Consider the following 21589-nt stretch of genomic DNA (forward strand, 5'->3'; position numbering starts at 1 on the left):
CAGTAATTAGTTGGACACCACCATAGCTCTTTGATTGGCAGTGGAAAGAGAATGCTTTATCTCAACGATGTTGAGCAACATTCAGAACCAGTTCCAGAAGTGAGAGGACAGACAGCACATTAACCCACTGGAATTTACACTCTTGAGATTCCAGTTTGGACTGAAACCTGATTGTAGTTTAAAAAGCTAATGTTATATCAATACCTCGTCAAGAGGAAACCAAGCTTTATATTACCAAACAATCCCAGCCTACGATTTCTATTGGTAGGACAGTGACAAGTTATATCATTCTATTTAAACAATAATACTTGCATTTGATACAGAGCCTTATCACGTCTTTGAGACGTGTTTCAAAGCACTTCACAGGAATATATTGTAAAGTGGAGTGACTGTATTTTGTGGGCAAAACACAGCCACAATTTAGGTGATTGAAGTTGAGGAATCTACTATTTGTCATTTTTATGGGTTATCTCAATGAGGAGGAAGAGGAGGGTCAAGGCTAATAGAAACTGAATTGTATCTATTCAAAGCAAACCAGTGTTGGAATGAAAAACATTCAGAGATGTGTCTGAACACAATGTGTACAACCAGCTTTTAAGTTTCTTCAAAATTTATTCTTTAACATTATAATCAGGGTCAAAATTTACACACACAATTTACAAACTAACCACTGTTATTACAATAAACTAGGTGAATTTCATACTTGTACATAATGGGTCAATCAGGGAGTTAATAGTAAACATGTTTTCAATTCATTTGAATTACCAAAATAAACAACTAATAGTTACAAATCCTATTTAACTTTAGTTATACCTTGGCATATGAAGAGATGAGGTGTAAAGTTTTGATGACTACAAAACAATGGAATCTTATTGCCTGGTGGGTTAGCAACCCTTATGGAAAAATATGTGGGTCATGCTAACCATGTGGGAATTACAAGGAATAGTTAACCAGAATTAACCATTGAACATTTAATTACCCATTGAAAGAGATTCCAAGTGATGTGGAAATCTTTTACATTGTTCGTTGAACATAACTAAGAGCACCTTTGCACATGGTTAACACACCCAGCAAATTTTACACATGAGTAATTAACCCAACCTGCAATTTGTACACATCGATTGTTAACCCAACTCACAAATTAGGTTAAACAAGCATGGAAACAGTTAACATTGAGTAAGTGGCACCTTTATGATTGCACACGGCTAATATACTCTGATAAAAAATAAGTTAGTATTTTTGACAGGCAAGACGTTGTTTTAAGCTCCAGAGATAAGCATTGGATTGCTCTCAACCAACATTGCAGAAATTATATCAGAATAGCACAGCAGCATTTCAAAATATTTTGTTTCACAAAATATTACAGAAAAATCAATTGTTAAAGATAATAAAAGTACAAGACGATCTTCTATTTAGTAGTAAGTAAAGCAAGTACTAAGGATGGACCAGGAACAAAATTGTGCTTTTCTTTAATAGATTTAATTTAATTTTAAATTAAAGTATAATTCCCTCCTTCATTAAAAGGCAAACATCATAGTAAGGATGTACATGATCAGTCCATGTTAAAACAGCCGCACTAAGTATAAATACAGTGCGATGTCAAGGATCATTGCTTCATTACAGATGAGACAAAAATGCATGTTATTCACATTAAGGTAATGCTAACATAATTTTTAGTACGGAGTTCTGATACAGGACGGTTAACAAAATAACCTTAATAAGTGTTCATGTGCTTTTATTACTCCAGCTCGCCCTTCACAAACCTCCAAAGCACACATACTTTATTTCCAAATACTCCTCAATGCCGTACTTGGAGCCTTCTCGTCCAAGGCCGGATTGTTTAACTCCACCAAAGGGGGCCTCGACGGTCGAGAGGAGAGCCTCATTAACCCCAACTATTCCCACTTCCAGACGCTCAGCAACCCGCCAGATTTGGGCAGGATCTCTGGAGTAAAAGTAGCCTGTAACAGCAACAAAAGATAATGGAATTCTTTGAAACAGATAAGCAAAAGTATGTCTTATTAAATGGTATGTTTTATTATGTTACAATGCTATTCAGTTTTAAGAACCTGTATTTAAGAACATAAGAATTTGCTAGGCAAAAGAAGATCAAGGTCCATCCATTTCGCCTTTCAACATGCACATGTCATGTCCCAAACTATATACTATATCCCGAGATATTATTTAAGGTTTTTGATAGCACCATATATATACATATCCAAAACTCTCAAGCTATTTTACAGTAATTACTGTTAAGAGCAGTATTTAGGGCAAATGGGCATCAAGTTTGCACGCAGCTGAATCCGACAAACAGTCATGAGGGGAATGAATGGTTAATCTGGAGGATTGTTGGTACTGGGAGAAACACTAGGACGACTGGAAGAAACTCCCTTCTTTTTTCAAATAGTGGCAGGCGATCTTATAAAGTCTACCTCAAGGACATGATCAGTAGAAACACAGTACTCCCCCAGTACTGCCCTAGAGCATCATCTTAGACCAGGGGTCTCCAACTTGTCGATGGCAGCTAGGTGGCGATTTGCACATGTCAATGAAAACGAGGAACAATATTTACTTCAGTTTAAATATTAAAGTTTATATTTTTATTTTGAGATGCATGAAATACTTTGTGCATCTGGCTTTGTTTTCAATTGGACTCAATAACTTGGCAGTCCTATCACTCCCTCCTCTGGCCTTTCTGATCATGAGCGAGAGCGCCGCCTAGAGGCGATTGACCTGTTGGAGACCTGTCTTAGACTATGAGCTCAAGTCCTGATGTAGATCTTGACCCACGACCAACTGAGTCAGGGGGAAAATTCTACCAGTTGAGCTAAGATGACATCTTTACAAACCGGCCAACGCATTTCATCAAATGCAACCCGTTTGTGGGCCAATAAGATTAAAGACTTGGTGGTTCATTTGGTCAAAATCAAAAGTAGAGCAGTTTTTCTTGCTTCTAGTTAGAATCCAAAATGGACATTTCAGTTTGTCCAGCGCACCTTTTAATATCGATCAGTGCCATACTCTTTCATAAACATACTTACCAGCCAAGCCCACGTCGCAAGCATTTGCTATGGCAAGTGCCTCCTCTTCAGTCTCAAACCTGCAAGCATGAAAAATTGTGTGGCTGGTAAGAATCTCATTAGCCATGTGAGAATGAGCTGTATGTTGATAATATTATAAACAATAAACCTTTGCACACACCCTGAAATCATTTTTTTTTAAAACATTTCTAAAGCAACAGAATTGTAAAGGGGTGAACAACATTTCACCTCCGTTTTGATCATTGTTAATAACATAATAATAATCCTAAAGTTTAGATGTATTTCAGATCTAGGTTAATTTGTAGGTGTGTGTTTGTGGTGGGGGTGGTGGGGTTGGCCGTCACAAAACTGCTTTTGGCATGTCTCATTTTATGGTTGGCTCCTAGCGCAAGAGTATGCTATGAAAAAGGGTAATTCAGGCCCATTCCCTCCACAGCCAACATTAATCTCTCATGAACTTGACCCAAATTCCTCGACCATCTAAGGGAGGTAACCGACCACTAGCAATTATTTGAGAAAGGCAATCAAACTGAACTGCAGAGAGGCACTGCCTCAAATACTGAGCACGCAGATGTGGACCAGCCTTAACTGGAAGGTGCACCAGCTTCTGGTACAGCTTCCTGTGCTACCATATGGCTGACTTTTGGGATGTAACTTCTTGCTTTCACTCTCCCCCTCTTCCCACCTTTCTCTCTCTACCCTTTGTCTCTCTCTCTCTCTTCCCTTGTATGTGTATTAAAATCCTTCTCTAACGTTTGCTCCCAATAAATTGCATTCTCAGGAAAAATAATAAATACTGCATATGCTCAAAAATCAAACACCACCACTAGTTTTTCTCTTACTTGATAACTGGTGCCAAAGGACCAAATGTCTCCTCTCTGGAACACAGCATGTCGGGGGTGACATTGGAGAGAAGAGTGGGCTCAAAGAACGTTCCTCCGAGACTATGCCGTTTCCCCCCGGTCACAACACAGGCACCATGAGACACCGCGTCACTTATGTGACTCTCTACCTAGGGCACAAAGTAACACAAGACTTTTTTTATTTAAAAATAGTTTTGAGTTACACTGAGGTTTTAGAAAACGACAAGTTACAAATCTGGATGTATTCCATAGTCATTGCAGCACAGGAGAAGGGACTGCTATTCAACCAAAACCTACTGGTGCCAATTCCTCCACTGGAGCTATTTACTCTATTCCAAATATCCTTCTTTTTCCCCTGTAACCTTTTATATTTGTCCTCTTGAAATAATTAAGCCAGCTCCCTTATGAATGTGCTTATAGTCTGAGCCTCAATGGCTTCTTGTTCCATTTCCTAATAAACCTCTGTGTGAAAACGTTTCTTCCAACACTCTCCTTTAACTCTTCCAGTCTGATGACTGATTTAATCACCAACAACAACAACAAAATTACATTTATAGAGCGCCTTTTACATCAGGAGGACGTCCCAAGGTGCTGGACAGTCAGGGGTCAGGACCCGAGCTTGGGAGAGGGGTGGGGTAGGGGTGAGGGAAGGCAGAGAGGTGGGAGGTTGACCAAAGACACGATCGATGAGGAGGGTCTTGAAAACTGTTCTTGAAAACTGTTCTCATCAAGTGAGAACAGTTTTCATTAACTTGTGTTAATCTTAATTGGAATTCAGAGAAGAAATCAAGTTAGTGTACAAAACAAATTGGTTGCTATGTATGTTGATCTACAAATGGAGTCACTCTAGAGTAAAATCGTCTGAACCGCTTTGGGGCGACCTCCTGATGTGAAAGGAGCTATAACAAATGCCAGGTTTATTATTATTATAAATCTGTAACGTGAACATGAATAGACATTTCAGATTTAATTACTTTACACAGCGAATGGGGAAATACATGGGAAAGACTACGCAGGGAGGTGGTGAGAATCAGATTGTGCCAACAAATTCAACAGCAAATTGGACAACTCAGTCATTTATTTGGCAAATAAGTTTTAAAAGTACCGATGGTGTGGAACAGGGTTTTTAATTTTGCTTTAAAAAAAATGGTGCCTCATGGCCAAAATCATATTCCAAAAAGGAAGAAAATAAAGATCAGCTTAGATCAAAAATCTGAAACTTCTTGCCATGACTTAGCAAACCACTGTGCGCTTTTTATTACCTTTTTCACCGCTCTTTCATTGATAAGAGGACCCTGTGTTGTTTCCTTCTCAAATCCACTTCCCACACGCAGGTCTCTCTCCATCGCCTTGGCGAGCTTCTCCACAAAGACATCATGGATTCCTTTCTGAACCATGAAACGATTTGCGCAGACGCACGTCTATTTTCAACAAAGAATCAAAAAGGTAGCATCAGTGTTCAAACAAACAGTTTTCTTCACAGCCCTGGCAATACTGAGTGATGCAAAAGGACAAGACGCCCAATATTTCACCTAGACTTAACCTGTAAGAACCATTCTATTTTACGTTCTTTTCAAAAAGGAGAATGGACGTTTCTTCCACTGTCCTGACTGGCAGACCCCCAAATAAAAATGGTCATTCACCTCATAATAATAATAATAATCCTTGCATTTGATATAGCGCTTTTCATGTCGGGAGGACGTCCCAAAGCGCTTCACAGCAGGACTCATGGCTATTTGTAACAACATAACTTGAATTTATATAGCGCCTCCCAGAGTGTTCATAATAATAATCCTTGCATTTGATATAGCGCTTTTCACGTCTTCTAGACGTCCCAAAGCGCTTCACAGAATATACTGCAAAGTGAATTGACTGTATATTTGTGGGTGAACGCGGCAGCCAATTGCGCACAGCAATGTCCCACAAACAGTCATGGATTGAAAATGACCAATTTATTATTGTTTTTGTTTTTTAGAAGGATTATTATTAGGCGTGTGGAGTAAGGAAACTTGCCAAGGTTTCGCCCTGCCTGGAATTGAACTCAGGTCTCTCGCTTGCAAAGCGAGTGCTCTAACCACTGAGCTACAGGACTGTTTGGAGGACATTGATGTTTAGGTTTTGTAGGAGATTGATGTGCGCAAATTGATTGCTGTGTTTGCCCACAATACACACAGTCACGTCACTTTACAAAATATCCTGTGCAGCGATCTGAGCATTCTCCCTGAGTGAAAGATGCAATATCAAATGTAAGGATTGTAATAACATTTAAAATTGTGTAGAATTACAGAAAATTATGTCTCAATTTTGAAGACGATTTCCTCACTTCTTAGAGATATGACTTCCAAATTAAGATTGAATGTAAAAATTTTCCACAATGCTTGTACGATCTAAAACTTATGGTCTTGCAAAATATGCTAAATGGAATTTCAGAACTGGGAATTCCAGTCTGCTCATCGGCAGGACTTAAGAGTGGAGGGGCAGACTGGAAACTTACCAGTTTAGGCTCTCGGTGGCAAGCTATGCGGTTTTAGCTGGTTAAAATCTAACAGTACCCCATTGCACACTTTGGGGTCTCCAACAATTGGCTGTCACCCACCTCCGCCTAATACCCTTCAGATTTAGGTAAGAAGGATGCACAGTTCCAAGGTCTGGACACAGAGAAATTTCTACGTGTAGGTGACATGCATATGTGGATTTTCCAGTCTGGTTTGAGTACTCAAGTATTGTGATGAATGTGTCTGACACTCGGCTGACCAAAAACCTCACTGTAAAGCGCTTCGAGATATCTAACTAAGATGCTATGTAAGTGCATGTTGTTGTTACGCCTCTTCCGATGGTTCTCCTGATTCGTTCATGAATTAATGTGTTGTTAATATTAAACTTCACCCTGACCGGATGAGAGAGTTTCACCCTTTGACCTGGGAGGACACTGCACCTCTCTAGTAAAGCTTTATTTCAGCAATGGGTATACAAAACAAAGGACATTCAGCAATGATTGTCCAAACCCCTCAGTTACAGGTTGAGATGGAGATTAATAGTTCTCTGAAGCTGAGGATAGATGAAAACCTGAAGCTATCCTTTTCCATCTCTTCAATCCTGGCAGTTTTACTGTATTGAATGGGAAACATTATTTATACTTCTTGTTCTCTATCACTTGGGGCCCAAAAACTGAAATACCTAAGGCTGGAAAACCTACAAGGTTTTAGCCATAAAACTATTAGAAATTATGATTGTGCAGAATTTTCAAGTCTGCACTTCTGATTTTCTGCACTTGTGGACCTGGGCAATTGGTTCATTGACCACATTCTGATTGTTTATACTGGAAAATAATAATAATAATCCTTGCATTTGATATAGCATCTTATCACATCTTTGAGACGTCTCAAAGGGCTTCACAGAATATACTGTAAAGTGATTTGACTGTATATTTTGTGGGCGAAATGCAGAAACCAATTGTGCACAGCAGTGTCCAAAAAACTGTTGTGAATTGAGTGACCATTTTTTTAAAAAAAGGAATTATTACTCCTCAGAAAATCTGCCAATCAACTGACAACCAGGGTCCTAGGTAAACAGAGGTGTTTGCAGTAAGGAAACTTGGCCAACGTTTCGTCCTGCCCAGGAATCAAACCCAGGTCTCTCGCTTGCAAGGCGAGTGTTCTTACCACTAAGCTACAGGTCTCGACAAGTTAGCAAAGAGCAGTTAGCAAGCCAGGAACAATCTGTGTAAATTGGGGAGAGGGTTAAAAAAAGAATGGAGGGAGCAGAGAGAGTGGCAGATTGTGTAACAGGGCAACTGATTCTGTTTGTAGGCAAGATTTCATGGGTGAGAGACCACTGGAGATGAGTAACTGACACTATATCTTTCCATAGCAGCAAATACAATATACTGAACAGCAATTCCCAGCAGCAATCTTTCTGTGTGCATGAACAGCGAAAAGTGGACATTACATACGCGGGGCAAAGTCCCCAAATTGCTTGACTTTATTATTATTAATTATTATTGGAAATATTCTTCACAAAATAGATAAAAACGATTCTTCCTTTTTACATCTATTTTTTCAAAAATAAACACAAGGATACTTCAAACCCTTAGCAGAGAGTAAAACGTTCACAAGCAAAATGCTTCAGCACAATGGCTACAGATATTATTTTTAAATTTCTGGCAAAGTTGGGACACATTAGTCCAGGGTAACAGGAAGGTCATTTACAGTGTAATGTCAACATAAAGTGGAATTCAACTCACTGTCAAGATCAAATTATTCGGAAACAGTGGGGTCTAACACTGACGACGAACAAAAGAATATCTTTCTCTAACTCTTTGAAATGGAATTCCAATTGTAAGACAAGAAAAAAATCACCAGTTGTAGCGATCAGCGTAAATGAGACAGACAGAGAGAGAAATTCTACCTGGGTCTAGCTTTACTTGATTTACTTAGCATTTTAGAATACCAAGAATTTGATTTGGAAGCCAGTTTTCTGTAGTACTTAAAAGAAAATTACACAAAGCATCGTAAGAAAAATTACATGTTGAAGATCACATGACATTGTTTGAAAAGGGAGTTTCTCCCAGTGTCCTGGCCAACAATTCCCCCAAATAAATAAAAGGTCATTTACTCCATGGCTATTTGTGGGACACTGATGTGAGCAAACTGACTGCTGTGTTTTGGTCACAAAATGCACAGTCAAAACCACTTCACAGTATATCCTGTGAAGAACTTTGAGACGTCTGCACGATGTGATAAGGCGCTATATCAAATTCAAGGATTATTATTATTATTATGTACCACAAATTTCAAAGGTTTCCTTCAAAACATGATCAGGGTTTTGGCTCAATCCCGCCTTCTCACCTGCCCCGTATTTCGGAATTTGCAGGCCAGAGCTCCAACAACAGCCAGATCCACATCAGCACTGTCAAACACGATGAACGGAGCGAGTCCTCCTAACTCCATAGAGGCCTTCTTCACGGTGTTGGTGGTATGGCCCAGCAGGATCTGAAAGGTGCAGATGCAGCTGGTTAACCTTATGAAACCACACGAGCAGTAACAGCTCACAGCAGACAGTCCAAAATACTGTATTAGAAAGATTCTGCTTCTTAAAAGCAACCCTATGGAGGAGCAGAAGATGGGCAGTCAAATCAGTAGTGCTGCGATTTTATGCCAATAATCAAATCAACATTCTAGCAACCTGTGAGTTCACATTCACAAATCTTTGAATGCTCAGGACAAGTTAATAAAGCTATTAAAAAAATCGTATGGGATCCTTGGCTTTATAAATAAAGGCATAGAGTACAAAAGCTAAACCTTTATAAAATACTGGTTAGGCCTCAGCTGTCCAATTCTGGGCACCATACTTTGGGAAGGTTATCAAGGCCTTGGAGAGGGTGCAAAGGAGATTTACCAGAATGGTACCAATGATGAGGGACTTCCAATTATGTGGAGAGACTAGAGAAGATGGGATTTTTCTCCTTAGAGCAGAGAAGGTTAAGGCAGAGATTTAATAGAGGTGTTCAAAATTCTAAAGGGTTTTGATAGAGTAACTAAGTAGAAACTGTTTCCACTGGCGGGTGGGTCAGTAACCAGGGGTCATGGATTCAAGATAATTCGCAAGAAAACCAGAGGGGCGATGAGGAGAATTTTTTTTATGCAGCGAGTTGTTAATCTCTGGAATGCAAAGAATAGTGAACATAGATTCGATAGATTTCAAAAGGAAATTGGATATGTACTTGAAAAGAAAAAATGTACAAGATTACAGGAAGGAGTGGGGGAGTGGGACTAATTGGGTTGCTTTTTCAAAGAGGCGGCACAGGCATGATGGGCCAATTGGCCTCCTTCTGAGCTGTAGGATTCTATGAATCCCGTTCTCTTTTTCCCCATAAATCATATTAATATTCCTGGGATTTTACCAATAGCGCCCAGCTCTCCCTAGACGTACTCAACAGTTGAGTGGCAGAAAATCACTTCTGTCTCAGACTCTTTGAAATGCAATCAAAAGGTCGCAGAAGTATCTATCCTTAAAAAATGGTCTCATCAGAAAATAAAACCCCATTTTCCCCACTCTACAAGTCCAGATTTCAGCTTGTCTGTTAAATCTTTAATCAAAGTTAACAGCCCACATAACTAGAGGGTGGACGGCACATTACTTGGCAATACCTAACCAACCTTTCCGGTGGCTGTGGAACCAGTGAACGAGACGATGGCAACCAGTGGGTCTGTGCAAAGAACTTCTCCCACGGCAGGTGTGTTGGCTCTGGAGGCGGGGACCACATTGAACACCCCTGCAGGAATCCCAGCCTGGCTGGCCAGCTGTGAAACAAGATTAAATCATGCATTAGCCATTCCAAACCAGGCATAGTTTTGCATTTTGCAAATGATTCTACTCTAAAAATGCTCTTACATGACAAATATTAACGTTCAGTTTAACATGACCTTGATCATCTGCTTTTCTTTCCTGTCAACACATGTGATTTGTTCTGAGTGATCTATTTAACTCCAAAGGTCATTTTGAGTTTCCTTAAAAAGGTGTTTGTGAAATTAAAATTTCCTTGTCAGCAAAACCCACTGTGACAGCCAAACAGAAGCCATAGTGAGACAAGTTAGTTTTATCCTCCTGATGTTGCATTAGAAATTCCAACCCAAACACTGAAATGGGCACGTGCCTGTGGACAACACTGCTGTCAACACTCTGTGGACCGTTTACTAACATGTTGTTGCTTAACTCAACTTTTTGCTTTGTAAATCTTTAGCCATAAACTTGAGACTAATATTTTAGACTCTGCTGGCTCTAGCGTGATGCTTAGACCCTCCATGACATTTAGAGCTGAGGTCAGGAAGCAAATGCAAGGATTATTATTGTTGTTTCTTCACACAATGGGCTATGAAGACGCAGAATGCTCTGCCCCAAAAAGCTGTGGAGGCAAGATCTATAGGTATGTCTAAAAAAGAGACAGACAGATACCTTGGTCATACAGGGATTATAAGAGTATGGGGAAAGAGTGGGTCATTGGGATTCAAAAAATCTGACAAGATCTAATAAACTGGCTCAATTACCTCTTTTTATTACTTTAATGGAGTCCTTTGGTTGTCATCTTAAAATCTGAGTAATGGACAATAAAAAAGAGTTTACTGCAGTCTCTCTCACAGAGATTCCTTGAATTCCTCTGTGTTAAGGATTGTTCGGAATCTTGGTTACTGTAGTCACCTTCACCAAACACTGTTTAAATGCTACCCGGATTCCTAGAGCATCTGGATTTATTTTCTGGATGACGTTTGGAGCTTACCTCTGCCAATGCCAGAGCAGAGAGAGGTGTATCTTCAGCTGGTTTCACCACCACCGTGCTGCCTGTTGCCAATGCTGCCCCAACCTTGCGTGTGATCATAGCACTGGGGAAGTTCCACTGCAGAGAGAGAGAGAGAAATGGATTAGGATGTCTCTAAAGTAAAGGGAAAAACAAAATTAATGTGGGTCATTTATTAGATGTTTAGGATAGTATCTTAAGAAAGACAGCACTTGAAACACACTGCAGTCAAGCAGGAAGAGAATGGAATGGCTCAGATTGAGATATGTTATAATCTTTGCTTTACATCACAATATATTCGTATAATGAACACAAAACACCTAGAGAAAGAAAGAACCCTGAATGACTCTAGGTTGTGGAATCTCTAGAGGTCAAGTATTGAACTTTTATTTCGGGGTCAGCTGGCTCAATTGGTAGTACTCTTGCCTCCAAGTTACCAAATTGTGGGTTCAAGCCTCATAGTCCAGGTTCATAATCCAGAGAGTGCTGCATTATCGGAGCTGCTGTCTTTCGAATGAAGCATAAAACTAAAGTCCCTTCTGTCTGTTGAGACGGGCTTTAAAGATTCCATAACACTATTCCCAAAGAGAAGGGAGTTTCTCCCATGGTCCTGGCCAACAATCCTCCAGACAAATTGATCAGAGCTGATTGCAGAATATTGCTTGGTACAAATTAGTTGTCACTTTTGCCTAAAAATACAGTCACTATACTTTACACAGAAACACTCTTGTAAACTTGAAGATGTAATAGATACTATAATAAATGTAAAGATTATTATTTTTATAAAGGGTGTGGATAACACCACCAGCATAGGGGGCCTTTGAGATGTCCTCATGACATGAAAGATAATACTGTATGTAAATGTAAATTGTTCTGTGTTGTCTGGAGATAACAGACCTGGTTTGGAGTAAGTCTGGGCGCTTCTTGGCCAAATGAAAAGATGAAGCACTTTTGGTGGTTAATATTCATTTCAGGCAAATGAGACAGTGAGAGGAAAAGATTAAATGGGCTAACCCTTCCATCCTGAAAGTGGGCACCTTAGACTGATAGTAGGCAGCATTATTTACCCCAGTGTATCTCAGACTATCCCACCTCACTGAAGACAGATTTGAAAGTTACTTTTTAATGTCATTTCTTCCTATAACTGGGGCAGTTAAATCCCTGCCCCCACTTCCTGCAAGGCTTGGAGGCAAAACGGCAGAAACACATAGCAATGTACTGGTACTCACGGGAGTTATAATGGAGGCCACTCCTATTGGTTGCTTGAGGATTAGGATGCGACGGTCTGGAGAAGGGGAAGGGACAACATCTCCGTACACTCTCCGGGCTTCTTCTGCAAACCATTCGAGAAAGGAGGCAGCGTACACCACTTCGGCAGAGGCCTCGTGGAGAGGCTTCCCCTGAATAGCCAGAATCAGTGTCAATACCAGAGAGGGACAAAAACAGCAATAACGTATTCACAAACTTCTCCTGCTCCACACTAGGCCACACAACCAGTCGCTCCTGTGTTGTTCTGATAGGAACTGCTCATCCAATTATTCCCGAACTTTTCCTTTATCTAAAATAAACCAAACACTAATTTGAAATAGATGCACTACTCACCAGAACACTGGAAGTCTCACCTCGAGCTTAAACTTTCTAACGCTCTCTTCTCTAGTTCCAACTCACCCATCCCAAATTCTGCAGCCAGCCAATGTTCTCTTCCTACATACACCAGGCTCCGCATATCCATTACCCTCAGCTTCACTGGGATCAACAAGCATACCCCAGCGTATCGACTTGATCTTCTGGCTGAACTTTAAACCGTTTCACAATCTTGCCCCTCCATACCTATACCATGTCTTCTAGCCCTATTTGCCCTCTATGCCTTCTGCTACCTTCTCTTTCATCACTTCACTTCATTCCCTTGCACCTCCCTATTAATCCGACCAGCTTACCCCAAATTCACCACTGCCTCCGTTCGGCTGTCTCCGGCCTCCTAATTGTCCCTTCTGCCCTCCTCTCCACCTTTGGTGGCTGTGCCTTCAGCCACTACTCCGCGAAACTCTGGAACTCTCTCCCTCGATCCCTCCGCTTTGCCCCATCCCTCCCCACCTTCAAATCCTGCCTAAAGACCTTCGTTTTTGATAGTGCTTACAGTCACCTCCCCCTCCCTCTCCCCTTGGCACATTGTCAGACTCCACTACTGTGAGGCATTCCGGGACGCTACCCCGCGTGACTGGCGATATATAAATGCATGTTGTTGTTGTTCTCATCTATTGTTTGTTTTTCGCCCACTCTGATCCACCAATGGTGGTCAGGCCTTTCGTCACTATGACCCTGTTCACTGAGACTCCCTAAATCCCTTCACCTTAAGCCTGTATCGCTCTTTAAATTCCCCTCTTTGTTTGGATGTTTTATAACATACAACAGCCTTCCCCAACAATGTTCCCTTCTAATACAATTAATTATTCTAAACACAGTATTTGCTTTCAACGTTTTGCAATTTTTTTTCAATCCAATTATATTATTGCAACCTAAACACATTTTTGCTGCATTATAATAATAATAATCCTTGCATTTAATATAGTGCTTTTCACATCTTCTAGATGTCTCAAAGCGCTTCACAGAATATACTGTAAAGTGAATTGACTGTATGTTTGTGAGTGAAATGCACACAGCAGTGTCCCAAAAACAGTCGTGGATTGAAGTGACCAATTTATTGTTTTTTTTCTTGAGGGATTATTATTAGGCATGTGGAGTAAGGAAACTTGCCCAAGATTTCGCCCTACTGGGAATTGAACCCAGGTCTCTCGCTTGCGAGGCGAGTGCTCTAATCACTGAGCTACAGGACTCCACAATGACTTCCTTTAGCTTGCAGAAATTACTAACAATCCTGAGGAAAGCCTACATGCACAGTGTGTTTAAAACAAGGTGCTGGTGTTTTACTTGCATTTTCTGAAGTAATCAACCTCGCGAGCTCATCTTTGTTTTTCATCATCAACTCGTACCATTTCCTTAATAAAATGCTTCGCTCCTAAGAACAGGCAGAAACATCAGAAAGGGTAAAGCTTAAACAGTGACAGAGTTGAACAGACCTTCAAACATATTCAGAAAATCTAAAAGATGTTCAGAAATCTAAAAATGAGTAATCTGCAGGGATATGGGGGTCGGGGGTGGGGTTGGGGGGGGGAGGAGAAATAAGGCAGTTAAATATGGATTGATCTTTTGAAGTGTAACACAACCACGATGAGCCGAATGACTTTCTTCTGTCCTGTAAAGTACTAGTCAATCTGTAGCCCAATGCAGTGGGGCTGATCTGCCACTTCTCTCCACCGCACAAATGGAAAAGCTATGAAAAGCAACATGCAACATGAGTTAAGAGTCAGGGTCGCTGGGAGATAATTAACTGCACTTTCAGTATATAGTTCTACTTTCTCAGCTCTCGTGGAATTTATATCTCTAGCAATTGATTTCATTCAAAAAACACTTATTTACACTTTTTTTTCTTTGTTATCACCAGGATTTTTTTTCCAAGTTCTTGGTGCAATACTAACAATACAGAACTAAGCTAACAGTGCACCTCCCTGTCTGCTTTCTAGCACAGTAATACAGTAATAATACTGAGGCTCTCACATTGGGAGGACACCTCAAAGGCCTTTTCAGGTTTTACTGCAAAATAAATCTAAGTGACTGTGTTTTTGTGGGCAAACATGGCAGTCAATGTGTGCACAGTAATGCCCCACAAACAGCCATGAAGTGATTGACCAATATTATTGGGGAATTGTTGACCGGGACATCAGGCTTCCAAATCCCATTGCTCTCATGTCTCCCTCTGTTCCTCTCCCTTCCTCCATCCCTACGCCCCACCCCCTCCCCCCCTCTCGCTCTCCCTCTCTCGCACCTGACTCAATCTGTTCCAGGTAAACTCACAACTTAGCTCCAGTAAAACGTGCACAAGTTGAATCAGTCGGGATCACGGCATTTCATACAAGTGCAAGTTACAGGCAAACTTGCGTCGAGTCGCATCAAGTCCGATTTCATCAGTAACCCACCCCCCGCGCGGGCTTATTTCAATGAAGCCAGTGAGCGCGCGTGTGGCAACGGGTCGAGACTTGATTTCCCGCGCTTGTCTAATCAATGATCGCCGCGCAGGTACGGTAGCGATACTACGAGTTTGGGAGATGGTTTGCTTTGTGGAAAATACGACGAGTGCGAAGAAATCTTCCAGTGCTTTTTTTGGTAGGAAACGTGAATGGGACTCGGGTGCCTGTATCAGCCCTGGACGATGATACGATCGATAAAGACTTCAGCACATTTTACTGTGTTGTCGGAGAGGAACGAGAAGTAATGAAAGATGTGAACAATCCCTGTCCCTCACTGTCCTGTTTACAGCTCCCGTCCCTCTCCCCCCGTCCCGTCCCGCGCCCACCCCTCCCTGTCCCCCTCTCCCACCCTCCGCCAATTCCTCTCCCCCTGTCCCCCTCTCCCCGTCCCCCCCCTCCCTGTCCCTCTCCCCTGTCCCTCCCCGTCCCCCCCTTCCGTCCCTCTCCCCTGTCCCCCCTCCCTTCCCTCCCTCTCCCCGTCCCTGTCCCCCTCCCCTGTCCCCACCTCCCCCCCCTCTCCCCGTCCCTGTCCCCCTGTCCCTCCCCTCTCCCCCGTCCCGCGCCCCCCTCCCTGTCCCCTCCCCCCTCCGGCAATTCCTCTCCCCTGTCCCCCCTCCCGTCCCTCTCCCCTGTCCCCCCCTCCCTGTCCCTCTCCCCTCCCTGTCCCCCTCCCCCCCCCCAATTCCTCTCCCCCTGTCCCCCACCCCGTCCCCCCCTCCCTGTCCTCTCCCCTCCCCCCACTGTCCCCCCCTCCCTGTCCCCTCCCCCTCCCCCCCTGTCCCCCCTCCCCCCGTCCCTCCCCCCTCCCTCCCCCTCCCCCTCCGCCATTCCTCTCCCCCTGTCCCCCCTCCCTGTCCCCTCCCCCTGTCCCCCCTCCCTGTCCTCTCCCCCTCCGCCCCCCCGCTATCCCTCTCCCCCTGTCCCCCCCTCCCTGACCCACTCCCCCCTCCCCTCTCCCTGTCCCTCTCCCCCCTCCCCTCTCCCTGTCCCCCCCTCCCTGTCCCCCCTCCCTGTCCCCCTCCCTCCCCCCTCCCCCCTCTCCCCTGTCCCCCCTCCCTGTCCCTCTCCCCCTGTCCCCCCTCCCTGTCCTCTCCCCCTGTCCCTCCCCTGTCCCTCTCCCCCTGTCCCTCTCCCCCTGTCCCTCCCCCGTCCTCTCCCCTGTCCCCCCTCCTGACCCTCTCCCCCTGTCCCCCCTCCCCTGTCCCCCCTCCCCTGTCCCCCTGTCCCCCCTCCCCTCTCCCCCCTCCCCTGTCCCCCCCTCCCCTGTCCCCCCCTCCCTTTGTCCCCCCTCCCCTCTCCCCCTGTCCCCCCCTCCCCTGTCCCCCCCTCCCCTCTCCCCCTGTCCCCCCTCCCCTTGTCCCCCCTCCCCTCTCCCCCTGTCCCCCCTCCCCTTGTCCCCCCCTCTCCCTCTCTCTCCCCCCTCCCCTCTCCCCCTGTCCCCCTCCCCCCCTCTCCCTGCCCCCCCCCCCCCCCCATACCTTGCAGGTGGTGTGTCTCCAGGTGTGGAAGGCGCTGTGAGCCGCCCTCACGGCCTCCCGGGCCTCCCGCTGGCCGCAGTCCTGTACCGAGCCCAGCTCCCTGCCGCTGGCCGGCTCCAGCACCGGGAACCTGGCGCCGCCCCCCGGGGCCCAGCGCCCCCCGATGTAAGCCTCGGTGCGGAGTAAACCCGAGCCCGAGCCCGAGCAGCCCCGAGCGGCCGCGTCTGTCACCGCAATCAGCCGAGACCCGCGGCTCCACCCCACCGGCCCCCGCCACATGGCAACTGCTCACAGGGGGACACACACAGGGACACACACACACACACACACAGGGACACACACACACACACACACCTACACAGACAGGGACACACACACACACACCTACACCTACACACAGGGACACACGCACACACACCCACACAGACAGGGACACACACACACACACAGGGACACACACCCCCACACACACAGGGACACACACACACACACCTACACCTACACACAGGGACACACACACACACACACAGGGACACACACACACACACCTACACAGACAGGGACACACACACACACACAGGGACACACACCCCCACACACACAGGGACACACACACACACACCTACACCTACACACAGGGACACACACACACACACACAGGGACACTACCCCACACACAGGGACACTACCCCACACACACAGGGACACACACACACACACCCACACCTACACACAGGGACACACACACACACACACACACACACACACACCTACACACAGGGACACACACACACACACACACAGGGACACACACACACACACCTACACCTACACACAGGGACACACACACACACACACACACACCCACCCCCACACAGACACACACACACACACCTACACACACACACACCTACACACAGGGACACACACACACACCTACACCTACACACAGGGACACACCCCCCCACCCCCAGGGATACACACACACACACCTACACACAGGGACACACCCCCACACACAGACAGGGACACAGACACACACACACACAGACAGGGACACACACACACAGGGACCCCCCCCCACACACAGACACACCTACACACACAGGGACACACACACACAGGGACCCCCCCCACACACAGACACACCTACACACACAGGGACACACACACACAGGGACCCCCCCCACACACAGACACACCTACACACACAGGGACACACACACACAGGGACCCCCCCCCCCAAACACACACAGATACACCTACACCTACACACAGGGACACACACACAGGGACACCCCCCCCCACACACACACACACAGGGACACACACCCACACACACACAGGGACACACAGAGCTGATCAGAGTGACCAGACTACACACAGACACAGGGCCAGAGAGAGCCCCCTCCCTGACTGCACACACACACACACACACACACACAGAGAGAGAAGCTGCTCCTGACTGGAAAGGCAAGAGAGCCCACTGCAAAGGAGGTTGCAGGGAGGGCACTGACAGTTGGGTACCACCCACTCACCCCGGGGGCATCGTGTGCAAATACACGGCCGATAACCCAAACAGGAATAAAAAGAAGCGTCCGCTGAAACATATCTTTGTTGGTCAGCGGCTAGCCGGCTGTCCGACACACGCACGACAAACCCATCACCGCGCTTCAAAGAGTCCCCAAACCCGAGCTGAGAATTCCACGCATCCTTCCTACCTCCACGTGGAAATCCCAGAGAGGCGTTGTCGGAATGGAAAGCACGCTCGTCTCCCTTGGAGGGGGACGGACGCCTCCTGCTTGCCTAGTTCTGGAAAGCGATAGGCGCAGGCCGGCAAGAGCCCGGGCTCAGCGCTGTCCGGCAAGCTTTCCCGCTTGCTTGTCCCAACTCGGCCACCCTACCCGTTCAGGCTTTGCTGCGCAGGGTTAACAAGAGCAGAGTAGGAAAAATCCCTGCCGCCAGCGCCAGGAGCGAGATTATTGAGCCAGGATGACACCTGTGAAGCGCTTTGAGACATAGACAAATCCCATGAAGCACTTTTAGATGTCTTGATGACTTCACAAGGCACAATAAATATTAAATTTAAGGATCACCATGATTTTGCAAAAAAACTTACATCTTAACGGCCCATCGGAAGTTTGTTTCTGTAAGGCCTGCTACACTAACTGTAAAATCTATACAAGATTTGTTTTGGAAAAAAAAGCTTTTATTCTTTGTAATACCTTTCAATATCTGGGTACAAACAACATTGCACATTGAACTCAATGGAAATTATTTGCCACACAATTTGGGGTCAAAAGTTACCTTCTCCTTAAGATTCTCCACCTAACGTTAAGATTGTATGGAATTTTGGAAAATGATTTTAATTTGAAAGCCAACTTTCTGTAGCTCCTTTTGAGCACTACAGAAAAAAAAAATCCAAATTAGGCCTGAATTAAAAAATTTAAAACAATCTTAAATTTTATAATGATCTGAAGCTTAAGGACGTGAGAAATTTCAGGCAACTTGTTAGTGAGTCCATAAAGCTTATGGTGTAGTTATTGAAAAATCAGCGGAGACCAAATCAAATGTACAATCAGCTGATCTATATTGGTCAATTAGCTGGTCAAACTCACGAATAACTTGAGCGGGAAAGGAAAATTTCTGTTACAATTCACCAGACCTACTTTGTGGGACAATAACTATGAGTATCCTTGTACTTGTCATACTTGCAAAACTGAAAGTATATGCCCCAAACTGCAATTTGTAGCAAAAAGTAGAAGAAACAAAATTTATGTAACAGGGCCTTATGATAACATAATGCTACACTTCAAATTGTTTTTTTTATTGATTCAATGCAGTTTCCACAGCAAAGAGACTTTACAATCAATGACTGCCACATAGATAAAATTTTGACTTTCGAGTCATCCCTCCAACCACCTGTGAGAAGTGGTTAAATAATAATAATAATAATAATCCTTGCATTTGATATAGCGCTTTTCACGTCGGGAGGACGTCCCAAAGAGCTTCAGAGAACACACACACTGTAAAGTGAATTGACTGTATATTTGTGGGCGAACGCGGCAGCCAATTGCGCACAGCAATGTCCCACAAACAGTCGTAGATTGAAAATGACCAATTTATTATTGTTTTTGTTTTTTGGAGGGATTATTATTAGGCGTGTGGAGTAAGGAAACTTGCCCAAGGTTTCGCCCTCTGCCTGGAATTGATCTCAGGTCTCTCGCTTGCAAAGCGAGTGCTCTAACCACTGAGCTACAGGACTGCAGACTTGATTGGTATAGCTGCAGTACAGCTCCTGACAGACTTCAACCAACATCAAGCCTGCTTTTACATTTAGAAATGCTCCTGTGTGGTCCACTTAATAATTTCAATGTTCCTAGTGAGCCAGTTTCAGTCACAGGGCATTTGTTGCTTGTTAGAAGACCTCTGGCTCTGCGTAGACCCTCCCTCCCCTTTATCTGGATCCTTCTCTAGGCAAGACCTTGTAGTTTACCAGCTCTCAATTGCTTCATTACACTCACTGTATTGAATTAGTGCCTGTAATGTGTAAGAGCAAGGAATAATGGAAAGGAATGTCTAGTCCAGCGGAAAATTATCTTTTAACATCCCCAATGTCTTTCAAGCCACCCGCTACCATATTTTATAGGGTGACAGATTAGATTGTGGGAAAGAGGTTTTAAAAGCTCATTAGCAAAGATTACTGGTTTCTTTCACAAAGGGAGCATACTTGTACACCGTTTGATCACTTTGGTCAAGGTTTTTCTGAATTGCCTTGTTCATTTGTCGTTTCAACGGTTGCTGTTACTGAATTCAACTTCCCCCTGCTGGGAATCTCTCGTCACTGCCACTCTCCCCCTGCTGGGAATGCTCTAACCACTTAGCTACGGGACTCCACTAGATGTTTAGAATTGACAATTTTAATGCTTATTTCACCCCGTCTCCAAAACAAACCTCAACAGATTGAACAGCACACGTTTTATACACATTTGTTAAGAACCGTTAAGAGTAACCATAATTTTTAAAGATTGATCCTCATCTTTGTGGAGTCCTGTAGCTCAGTGGTTAGAACACTCGCCCTGCAAGCGAGAGACCTGGGTTTGATTCCTGGGAGGGCTAAACCTTGGGCAACTTTCCTTACTTCACGTGCCTAATAATAATCCCTCAAGAAAAAAAACAAAAACAAAAAAAATTAGTCACTTCAATCCATGACTGTTCGTGGGACACTGCTGTGCGCACTTGGCTGCTGCCATTACAGTAGACCTCCCTCCCTTTTATCTGGATCCTTCTCTAGGCAAGACCTTGTAGTTTACTAGCTCTCAATTGCTTCATTACACACACTGTAAATAAACATAGTCAATTCACTTTACAGTATTTTCTGTGAAGCGCTTTGAGACATCTAGACATGAAAAGCGCTATATCAAATGCAAGGATTATTATTATTATATAATCTGAGTGAAAAGATGGGCGTTTTGCATTTTTGATTACTTGCTTCCAATAATAAAAGGTGAACTATTTCAAGAATTTATGAAAATAACTATTTTTAAATCCAAAAATATATTATAACTATGTAGAATCTTAAAGTGATCTTTTAAGTCACATTTGAAGTACTTCTAAAACTTTTTGGTATTTATTAATTTGCCTACGCATTACTAACATACTATATCCCATATACCAACTCCTTTAACAACTGTGCATAAAATCCGATATTTTGATTAATAATTCAGTTAGTGTTGGCCAAACCACAATAAACATGAAAGGAATGTAAACCACATACCTTTTTGCATTTTTCCCCACAGTACAGTAAGGTAGCAAATAAACATTGCAG

The 21589-nt window shown here is 44.1% G+C and overlaps 1 protein-coding gene across 2 annotated transcripts; it reads right to left on the minus strand.

Annotated features, from left to right (window-relative positions):
• Positions 1–592: 592 nt before the first annotated feature.
• On the minus strand, positions 593–17710 carry aldh5a1 (aldehyde dehydrogenase 5 family, member A1 (succinate-semialdehyde dehydrogenase)). 2 transcript variants are annotated; one of them, XM_042332087.1, is made up of 11 exons: positions 17684–17710; positions 16762–17057; positions 14131–14214; positions 12428–12598; positions 11181–11297; positions 10063–10206; positions 8752–8895; positions 5167–5325; positions 3884–4053; positions 3042–3100; positions 593–1961 (listed from the first exon to the last, which is right to left on the minus strand). In XM_042332087.1, exons 2-11 carry the CDS (start codon positions 17038–17040, stop codon positions 1756–1758), a joined length of 1533 nt encoding a protein of 510 aa, XP_042188021.1. In that variant the 5' UTR covers positions 17041–17057; positions 17684–17710; the 3' UTR covers positions 593–1755. The 2 variants fall into 2 exon arrangements, with proteins under 2 accessions (XP_042188021.1, XP_042188020.1); XM_042332086.1 differs by lacking the exon at positions 17684–17710 and having other exon boundaries at positions 16762–17085.
• Between the last annotated feature and the right edge of the window lie 3879 nt (positions 17711–21589).

The sequence above is a fragment of the Callorhinchus milii genome, unplaced genomic scaffold (assembly GCF_018977255.1).
Source record: "Callorhinchus milii isolate IMCB2004 unplaced genomic scaffold, IMCB_Cmil_1.0 Scaffold2, whole genome shotgun sequence".
Classification (NCBI taxonomy): Eukaryota; Metazoa; Chordata; class Chondrichthyes; order Chimaeriformes; family Callorhinchidae; genus Callorhinchus; species Callorhinchus milii.

Coding starts and splice junctions, on each gene's coding strand:
- aldh5a1 (XM_042332087.1), bottom strand. CDS start 17,040: ATGTGGCGGGGGCCGGTGGGGTGGAGCCGCGGGTCTCGGCTGATTGCG. Junction 3,101..3,883: donor CCTTTGGCACCAGTTATCAA/GTAAGAGAAAAA, acceptor TCATGCTTGCAG/GTTTGAGACTGAAGAGGAGG. Junction 1,962..3,041: donor TTGCGACGTGGGCTTGGCTG/GTAAGTATGTTT, acceptor TTGCTGTTACAG/GCTACTTTTACTCCAGAGAT.